At 46.7% G+C, this 10510-nt stretch overlaps 1 protein-coding gene across 1 annotated transcript in view; it reads left to right on the top strand.

Annotated features, from left to right (window-relative positions):
• LOC102033517 (serine/arginine-rich splicing factor 6) overlaps window positions 1–3810 on the top strand; it is an 11575-nt gene extending 7765 nt beyond the window's left edge. Inside the window, exons 2-6 of the mRNA XM_031063104.1 lie at window positions 624–636; window positions 1081–1208; window positions 1377–1585; window positions 2086–2175; window positions 2307–3810. Of these exons, the coding sequence (XP_030918964.1) occupies window positions 624–636; window positions 1081–1208; window positions 1377–1585; window positions 2086–2175; window positions 2307–2667 (801 nt within the window). The 3' untranslated portion in view covers window positions 2668–3810. The remainder of the gene's footprint in view (window positions 1–623; window positions 637–1080; window positions 1209–1376; window positions 1586–2085; window positions 2176–2306) is intronic.
• The last annotated feature ends 6700 nt before the right edge of the window (window positions 3811–10510 follow it).

Raw genomic sequence — 10510 nt, 5'->3', positions numbered from 1 at the left:
CCAAATCGTGGCCTTCTAGCAAGGGTTTGCTCTGCTAATTAATGGCTCCAGTATTCCTGGGAGCATTTAGATGTGACAGCGATGTTGCATCAGTAGTGTTAGTGTATAAATATCGTTGTGTAACTGGGGGAGAATCGCTCAGCTGTGAACTTTGATGTGATTGATTCGGTTGGATATATGGGAGGGGCGGGGGGGGGGTTTGGAGCAGGAATCTGTTGTGCTGAAGGGGGGGTATTGTAAATATTTCTGTGCTCAGCTCGCTTGTGTAGCTCCTTGAGCTGAGCTGTGTAGAGCTTGAACGGCCTAGTACTGTAACTGAAAGTACTAAGGTTGATTTTTCGGTGGTGTTTGGAATCGTGGTGTTGGGGGGGGTGGGTTTCTGTCTTTTTAAAGAAAATCAAATGTATGTTGTTTTAAAATTGTTGCATGTTCAATTCAAACTTTTTAACAAGTCCTTGATGTTTCAATTTAAAAGTGACCAGTGGGGCTGAGGCTGTGTCCACTGAGGCTAAGATGACTGCCTTTCCTGGCCATGGCTTTTCCATACATTGTGTGACCCTTGCCCTATGACCCTTTGGCTGACCTTACCGGAAGCCATGACGACAGCAGCCTTTTGCCATTAGACGCAGGGTGATGGTGAGGATTCCAAGGGTTAGACAAAACTGGTTAAACTGAACTAGGTGACTGTTACCTTGCGTGTTTTGTGGCCAAACCACCACCAAAAACCTCATACTGTGATGTAAGTACTTAGTGTAACTAGTAAACGTTTTTGTAAAATGTAGAAATGCATGTAATCAGTTAAGTTTTATATTTTACAATGTTCTGTAAAATAAAACTTAGCAAGGTGAATCTAATAAGGAGCAGTCACTCTCTAACAGATCTTAGGAGCACAGACTTGTAGGATGTTAGTCTGTTTGATTTGCCATTAATATAGATCATGGCAAAATTGCAAAGTTTATTGGAGGCTTAGCGAAATAAAGTCCTACTCCAGTAAATATGACTGTTAAACTAACTTTTTCAGAACATTGAGCCTTCTTCGTGTTAGGAGACAACCTAACTTTGTTTCTTTGTACAATCAAGGTGGGGGTGGTGGCGGATATAGCAGTCGGAGACAATCGGGACGAGATAAATACGGACCGCCCGTTCGTACAGAGTTCAGGCTGATTGTTGAGAACCTTTCCAGTCGCTGTAGTTGGCAGGATTTAAAAGTAGGTATTGATGTTCCGTGTGGAATCTGTTGTGAATATCAGGAAGCAATCGCTTCCTTTAATAGCAATGTTGATTTTGTTGCAGTAGAATAATTTAAAAGTGTTTGTGTGCGTTGAGTGCTGTTTGCAGAATCCCCCCGTTCTGTAGCTGCCCTGTGCTCCCTGCAGGATTTCATGAGGCAGGCTGGGGAAGTGACCTATGCAGATGCCCACAAAGAACGTACAAATGAAGGAGTGATCGAGTTCCGCTCATACTCGGACATGAAGCGCGCCCTGGACAAGCTGGATGGCACAGAGATAAATGGCAGGAAGATCAGGCTGGTGGAGGACAAGCCACGCTCCAGTCACAGGCGATCCTACTCTGGCAGCAGGTCCAGGTAACTCGGGGGATACTACCTGCAGCAGTCACCTTCAGCTGATGGTTTAGGAATAGGAGGGGGCCTCAGTGTAGAAGGAAACATTTTACATCAAACAGCAAAGCCAGGTTTGAGCAGTTATTCAAATGTGAAACCTCAGCTGTGATTCACTGACTATGTTAAACCCACCATGTTGGGACCACCCTTGCTCTTGGGAAGTTCTGTAGCAGCTTTTCTATATTAGATTATGCTATTAGATAGCACAGTGTATTAGATACAATCAGGAAGGTTCTTCCCTGTGAGGATGGACTTCCCAGAGCAGCTGTGGCTGCCCCTGGATCCCTGGAAGTATCCAAGGCCAGGTTAGAAGGGGCTTGGAGCAACCTGGAATAGTGGAAGGTGTCCCTGCCCATGGCAGGGGGTGGAACACAGCGATCTTTAAGATCCTTTCCATCCTGTACTTGATGATGGAGGACACAACCAGGCAAAGAGAAAGGGAATGACATCTTAAATGTCTGCAGGTCACGATCCAGGAGAAGGTCTAGAAGCAGAAGTCGGAGGAGTCGGAGCAGCCGCAGCAGATCCCGTAGTGTCTCCAAAAGCCGTTCCCGGTAAGTGCCCCAGAGTTAACACTGGTTAATGCTGCCAGTGCAGGAACTGCCTTGCTGACAGATGTTTACAGCTGCTGGAACTGCACTGCAGGCCACACAGAATAAACTCTCTCTCTCTCTCTCTTTGAAAGATCTAAATCCAGGTCACGAAGCAAAGACCGCTCCCGTTCCCGATCCAAAAGCAGGAAGTCCAGATCAAAGAGCAAATCCAAACCCAAGTCTGACAGGGGGTCACGCTCGCACAGCAGATCCAAGGAGAAGTCGAAGTCCCGGTCCAGATCCCGGTCCAGGTCTCGATCTCCCAAAGAAAATGGTAAAGGGGATGCTAAGTCTAAGTCCAGGTCCAGGAGCAGGTCTCGCTCCAACTCTCCGCAGCAGCAGCCGTCTGCCAAGGCTCGCTCCGAGTCACCGCCCAAAAGAGCCGCCTCCAGGTCCCGCTCCAGGTCTCGCTCAAAGTCCCGCTCACGATCAAGATCCAGTTCAAGAGATTAGGACTACAACTCTCCTCTCACCTTGCACACTATTATGGAACATTTTCCTACCTGTCAGGCCATTAGTGTTATGTTAGTACTTCAGAAGTTGGTTTTTTCTCTTGCAGGAGTGAATGGCCTAAGAACTAAGGCATAAGGCATAAAGGTTTAATTTCTATCCCAGATTTGACTATACCAGGTGGAATGGTGGTACAAAGCAGGAAGAGTCCCCATTTTGTAGAAATTGAGCTGAAAGTTTGATTTTATAGCATTTCTGCTGGAGTAACTTAACTACTCTTGAATGCAAAGTGGTTTTTATATTAAAAATAAACTGAATATAAACAGGCTTAAATATGGGCTTTTTGAAAATATCCTTTTTTCCTATTTTTTTTTCATGGCATTAGAACTATGGGTGTCATTAGGTTCATAGGTTTCAGCTTGCTGCCAAAGGCAGGATTGCCTTGCAGGGCAGGTCACACAGTTTATCTTAGTTTTGGAAGGAGTCAGCAAACTGTATAAACCAGTAACAGTACTAGGAAGATTTTAGACCAGCAATAAACTCAAGTTGGAGGACTTACCTTGTACCTTGACTTGCCAAAAGAACATTCCCCCCATACTGAGACTGTATTAAAGGTGACAAAGGTACTCTGGAACCTGTATCCTACAGTATTGCTAAAAGCCCCTTTGTTCCAGACTTGAAAGAATAAAATCTTTCTGACGTTTCTTGCTTGAATCTCAAGTGTCACTGTTGTCAGACACGAAGGTGTCTCTTGGCTGTGGTCCAAGTCCTTAGTATGCTGTATGGTTTGTCAGCCTCTGAATCCCCATTGGACATGAAACCCAGGTAAAGAAATCTGTCTTCCCTCCCCTTTGACTCACTTATGTTAACGTTTTGCTTCAGACTAGGAGAACTATAATCCTCTTGTGTGTAGGTCCGAACTTTATTGGAAATGTAATCTCTTGGAGCTAGAGTTCTAGTTTTAACAAAGGCTTTGCTAAACCACAGTTGCCAGTTCACTTAAATTGTGGAATAGGACTCATCCCAAAAAATCCCCTTTATAGTTAAATTGATTTTTGTAACATGCAGTAGCAAACATTAGAACTGCCTTGTACTCTTTATACGACGTGTAGTTTGACTTGTATAAAATTAAATTGGTGACTCAAACTCTTGTGTTCATTGCAGTGAAATGGGATTCTTGCTCTGCCTTGTGCTGGGGAAATCACAAGGTACCCTGCTTTTATGGAAAAAACTTGTTTGATTTAGTGAGAGACTTGGTAGCTCTTGACAGGCTCTTGGTTGTGTGCTTGAAACCAGCACAAGCTCTTTGTGTCCCAGCGTGTCACCATGTCCTTTCTGCAGGCATGGCTGGGTGTGACAGCTGCACCTCTGGTCCCAAGTTCCACACCTGCCCAGAGGAATTGGGTCAGCACAGTGCGCATGGGAAATGTGACTTGATGCCAACTTGTCTTTCCTGGAATTTCTTTATACTGTAAGCAATTCCCCTGAAATTCAGTTTCTCACCATTTCCTGATGGTCTGAAAAGCTGCATTTTGCCTGTTGCAGGTGAGTATCCATGCTGGGGTCCTAGGGAGAGTGGTCAGGTCTGAGTTCATGTTCCTGGAACTTGAAGTGGTTCTGTGCCTGGTGTTGCCATAAGATCAGGCTATCAGCCTGGCTGCTGCAGTGTTATCTGCACCTGACCCTGGTGGTAATTTGTGATAAGGAGTTCTTGGGTTAAATTGGAGCTGTTTGCTGAGGGTGGTGTATGTTAGCATGAGTATAAAAATGGTGTCATAGTGTTGATTCCTGTAGGATCTCAGATGGGTGGGGAGTACTGGGGGCTTCTTTCAGAATTCACACTGGGCAAGAACAGCTAAGTTCAAGTTTACAGCCTAAGATACACTTGAGGACTTACTTGAGTTCAGCTGCTTTGGTTATACTTCCAATCATGGAGTAGGTCAGACTTGGGAGAGAACTGCTCCTCTTTGTAAAGCAACTTCATAGAGAACTCTGGTAAAATACATCACACTCCTCAAAAGAAGGATTGAGCTTGGAGCTCAGCAGGTTGAATGTGCATATTCCCAGTATGTGTGATAAGGTATTGGCCCATTACTTTTTTGTAGATACATTCCCTTCTTTTTAAATCTGACCCCAGTGCCAGCCTGAGGCTGTCCTGGCCATTCTGAGGCCGTGGGCACCCCAGCCTTGGTCAGCAATGCAGAGATGGCTCCTAACAGCTGCACTCAGCTTTCTGAGCCAAGATTACTGTGGCAGTGGCTGTTTTGAGTCCTTATTTATGAATTACAGGTCCCAGCTAATGCATGACTCAAAGTGAAATTAATTCACACCACTCATATTAGGACTCAACTTCTGGGCATGATTCTGGGTGATTTTCTGACTCAAGGGCAACCTGACTCTTGTTCACAGAAAGTGGCCTTTGTAGGGTTGACTAATTTAGAATATTTTAAATACTCTTTTTATTCATTTTAAAATGAATGCCAGATTGCATTTAACCAATTTACCTGGAACTCCTTTAAATATCAAGATTTCTTTCTGTGTTCCTGGAGCCACATTGTCTGTCTCCTTTGGCTGCTGCCCTTCACTGTGCAAATAAAGCAGGGATTCCTTGGCATGACTCATCCTTCTGGATGGGTTTCCTTTGGAAAGCCTGGAGGATTTTGGTAGTGCCAGATCCTGAGCCGGGCAGTGAAATGCATGGCTTGTGATAATGCTGTAAGGAACCAGCAAAACCCAAACACTCTCAGTGTTCCAGCTCTGCCAGCAGCACTTTTTGTGGGAGTGGAACACTCTGAGGCTGGTGTGTGTTGGTAATCACAAGTGTGATTATTCCTGAGATCTCTTCTGGGTGTGATGAAAGGGGTTGGGATAAATCTCCATACAAGAGTAAAAGGCTACAGGAACTGCATGTGGTTTGCTTTGCCTGCAGTAGCAGCAATAGTTTGATGGGGAAACCACCTGACCTTGTCATAACTCAGTTTATAACCTGACCCTGGACACAATCTTTTGGGGATGTGGTTCAGAATTAGACTACCTGACTTTTTTGGGGTTTTTTTTGGGGGGGGGGGGTTTGGTTTGGTTTTTTGTTGTTGCTTTTTTGTGGGGTTCTTGTGTTTTTTTTTTTTTTTTTGCATTTGGTATAATCAATATTAATTTGTCTGTAAAAATACAAAAGAGAAACCTGCCTTCTCATCAAATGTGGGGTGCAGGCTTGACCAAATCTAAGTGTCTTGTAGCAAATTGTGAAAGAGAAATCAACACAACAGTTAAAAGTGAAACTTAGAATCTGGGACTGTATTTGCAGACTGGTCCTGACCTTTTCCTATATTTGAAAAAGCATCCTTCCATGTGTTTTGTTTTTTGGCATAAATGCAAGTTTTGTCCTTAGATCATAGAATCCCAGACTGGTTTGGGCTGGAGGGACCTTAAACCCATCCAGTCCCACCCCCTGCCATGGGCAGGGACACTTGCCACCAGACCAGGGTGCTCCAAGCCCCCTCCAGCCTGGCCTTGGGCACTTCCAGGGATGGGGCAGCCACAACCTCTCTTTGATTCACTTTTTATTTGAGTCTATGTCAGGAAGAGCTGTGTTGCTGTAAGGAAGGGCACAACTTCCGTGTCTGATGTACACTAAAATAAGTCTCACACCTTGCAATATCATTGCTTGGAGCAGAGCTGAGGGGCCTGAGTAAGTGACCCTCCTTTTTCCTACTATAACATTTCTACCTCTCCATTCTGTGGTTTCAGATTTTGTTTACAACTGGGAGATGACTCTGTCCCAATGCTGATTGTAATCACCTTTAGATGAGCAATGGGGAGGAGCATTTAAAACAATTCTTGGATTTCTTCTTCACACATGGAATAACTTGAACTATTTCCCATTCCTACTGAAGTCTAGTTTAAGTTGGCACTGTAACATCCACAGAGCAATTTCATACATCAAAGAGCAAAAGTCGTGAAAGCAGGAACTTGCCTGAGGAGCCTGGAAATCCCAACAAATGGCTGGGAATGTCTTTGAGAGGTGATGCAAACCCTGGGATCATTTGAAAGATTCATAATTTGGGTGTGGTTGGTGATAAAGTTTTTCCTTTGGGTAAGAACTGAGTACAGTGATTTTGGTCCAAAATACCAAAAACAGTGCAGGGAAAGCTGCAGGTGGCACAAGGGTTGGAAGTGACAGCCTGTGCTGGCATGTGGATGGAGTGGGGAGGTTGTAGATTTATTACTGATGTGTGCAGCTCCTGGAACAGGATCATCCTGCAAATGGGAATAAGAAGTTAGTGCTGCAATACCCTCAGCAGTTCTGCTGTGTCCTGGCTTTGTCAGGGCTCTTTAAAGCAAACAGGGACATGTTACTTTAAAAGGTGAGAAGCACAGCTAACACAAATAATGCTCTGTGTAGTAGCAGCAGTTCAGGAATTTTATCTGTGTGTCCTTAGGACCATAATGGTCACTTCTAGGGCATGATCAGTCCTTTGCTCCCCCCCCCTTTGTGGTTAGGTGAAAATGATGAAATAGCAGAATATGGTCTCAACTCTCCCAGCTCCCTCACACTTTATTAGTTTGCTAAATGTGTGTGTAGATGTCAGAGGGGAAGTTTCCGCTGTTTCATAATCCAGTAAAAATTTGCAATAAACAAACTGCTCTGCAGTGGCTCATAAACTTCCACCCTTTTAGCAACATCTGTCTTTACCAGGCTGGGCTGGAAGCACATATGTATGTTCCTGTGGGAGAAGGAATGGCAGAGCTGTTGGTATGATCCACACCACGGAAAAAAGCGCTGACCACAGGAGATGTCTGCAGCTCATGCATGACTCAGAGTGTAGTTCACACCAGCTCATGCTAGGACTTGGCTTTTGGGCATGGTTCTGGGTGATTCTCTGACTGAAGGGCAGCTTGACTAGTTCACAGAAAAAAGCTTTTGCAGGGTTGTCTAATTTAGAATATCTTAAATACTCTTTTTATTCATTTTAAAAGCAGACACTTAAGTCTTGCTCCAGCGTTTTTCCTTTGGGTAAGAACTGAGTACAGTGATTTTGGTCCAAAATACCAAAAACAGTGCAGGGAAAGCTGCAGGTGGCACAAGGGTTGGAAGTGACAGCCTGGCATGTGGATGAAGTGGGGGGGTTGTAGATTTGTTACTGGTGTGTGCAGCTCCTGAACAGGATCATCCTGCAAATGGGAATAAGAAGTTAGTGCTGGTAAGCCAGCGGGTGTTCAGTGGGTCACAGCTCATGGGCCTGGTGTGACCACAGTGCACAACTGCACCCAGGGAGCTGCTGGGGCAGAACGGGCTAAGGTGCAAAGTGCTTTCACAGCTCTTGTGCTCCTTGTTCTGCTCAGCATCAGCATGAGAGGAAAACAGCAGAGTCTCTTGTGATCACAGTGGTGACAGGGATGCTGTACAATTCACCTGGGGGTGCCACAGCAGCTCCTGTTCTGCTCAGCTCTGGTTCCAGCATGGAGCACGTGCTGACAGTAACGGGAGACACAAGAAAAGTATTTCTGAAAGAGCCTCTCCAATTACCTTGTCTGAGTCTATTTGCTGGCAATTAAAACCAGTTGCTCTGTGACACTGAAAGTGTAATCCACCACTTGCCATCATTCAGGTGTCAGCTGTGTACATGTGGCAGCCCAGACCAGAATTGTTCTGTAATTCTTCACACACAACATCCCCCTAGAAAGCATGAAACTGATACACAGCATTGCAGCCACCTTCCCAGTGGGAATAAAAGCTGTGGATGGCAGCAGCTTCCTGGTGCTTCATGTTCTATGAGGTCTGTGTCAGGCTTTGGAACATGACTGTGGGTGAGGACAGGAGTGACAGGCACTACCCCATGTGTGCTGCCATCCTGTGAATAGAGGATGTTGTGGGGATGAATCCCAGCAAAACAAGTCCCAGAGCAGCACAGGCCTGCACACATTGGGTCTCGTGGGACTAATGGGCCAGCAGAGTTGAAAAATCCAAATCAGAATAAGTTAAGTCATAAAAGCATTACAAAGAGATAGGTTTAAGTCAACAAAAGTTCACAGAATCCCAGAATAGCTCGAGCTGGAGGGGATCCATAAGGATCATTGAGCCCAAAACCCTGCTCCTGGCAGGAGCACCTACAATGAAACCATCGGGACCGAGTGTTGTCCAGGCACTCCCTGAACTTGGTGCTTCCCTGGGAGCCTCTTCCAGGCACTGAGCAGCCTCTGGGCGAGGAACCTTTTCCTAATGTCCCACCTGAACCTGCCCTGAGGCAGCTTTGTTCCATCTCCTTGGGTCATTGCTGGTCCCAGAAGGGGGAGATCAGCCCCTGCCCCCAGAGGAAGGTGCAGACAGCAATGGGGTCACCCCTCAGCTTCTCTCCTCCCAGCTGAACGGGCCAGGTGGCCTCAGCTGCTCCTCCCAAGTCCTGCCCTTGGACATTTCACCATTCTGTTTTCTCTTCCAGACACAGCTCCAGCTCTCAGCTGTCCTTTGTGCGCTGAGGGGCACAAAGTGTCCCCAGGACTGGAGGTGAGGCTGCCCCAGAGCAGGACAGGCACCCCCCTGGTATCCCCCAGGGCAGGGCTGGCCCCTGGGGCTGCCAGGGCTCCTGTTCCTCTTGCCCTCAGCCCAAAGCCCCTGAGCCCCTTCCCCAGGTAGCTCCCCAGGGTATCAGCTCAGATCCCTTCCAACAGAGGTCACAGGAATGGAAGTTGAGGCACAGAGAGGGAAATGACCTGATGTTTCATCAGCCAGAGGGCTCACTGGGAAGCCAAAGCTGTTTCCTCTTTTTTACCTAATGTAGCTGTTCCCTAGGAATTCATCATTCGGAATTCCTGATTGTTTTTTTGCAGCAAGCTTAGCCAGGAACAGGGAACTGATGGTCTGCTTTTCAAGTAACTGAGTTCCACTCTGCTCCTGATTCAAATCTGTTTGACCTTCCCTCTGCAGCATAAAAGGATTGATATGGGAAAATCTTTTTCTACACTGTGCCACTGGAGTTTGATTTGAAAATGGGAAAGAAGCAGCAAAGGGAATATATTGTTACTTCCCTCCTGATTTGCAGGATCTGTTGCTTCATCAGAGTCTGACTTAATATTTTTAATGTGGTAAAAATTTTGGAGTACAGAACTCAAGGTGGCAAGGAACTTGCAGACATGCTAAAGCTGTGAGGTTGTTCCTACAGTCTCCAAAGTGAGCAGGAACACTCTGTGCCCCGGGTTTGGGCAGCCAGAGCTGGCTGTCAGGGTGAGCAGGCAGACACCTTTCCCCAGCCTGTCCAAAACACAGCGAGGGCTCTTCTCAGAAGCTTTTGGTACATCTGGCCCTTGTGCTTCCAGCCTTGGTTCCTTCCACTTCCACTTTCTGCAGGTAAGTGGGACAGACCTTGTGTGTCTGAAGACACTTGTGTGGCCACAGAATACTGAAAGGTGGGCAGGTGAGCAGCCCTGGGTTTGAGCAGAGCTGTTTGTTTGGAAGTGCTGCTGCAGTGTGTCCATGCTCCATTTCCACCTCAGGACCAGTCAGAGTGATCCTTTCACTTCCCAGGGATCTTGGGGGTGTCACCTTAACATCCCCTGGTCCCTCTCGGGGGCTGGGGAGGGGATTCTGCCCTGGCACCAGAGCCAGACAAGGCCTGGGGAGCTGCTGTGGTCTCCTTGGCTCCTGTCAGGACACATCCCCACTGGTCTTGTCTGATTCCTCTCAGAGGAGTGTTTGGTTAATCACAGAGTCTTAGAATGGTTTGGGTTGGGAGGGACATTAAAGCTCATCTCACCCCCCCCCTGCCATGGCAGGGACACCTCCCACTGTCCCAGGTGCTCCCAGCCCCAGTGTCCAGCCTGGCCTTGGGCACTGCCAGGGATCCAGGGG

This window comes from Geospiza fortis, unplaced genomic scaffold (genome assembly GCF_000277835.1).
Source record: "Geospiza fortis unplaced genomic scaffold, GeoFor_1.0 scaffold657, whole genome shotgun sequence".
Lineage (NCBI taxonomy): Eukaryota > Metazoa > Chordata > Aves > Passeriformes > Thraupidae > Geospiza > Geospiza fortis.
The sequence above is the reverse complement of the archived record's forward strand: the minus strand, read 5'-3'. Positions and strand labels throughout refer to the sequence as shown.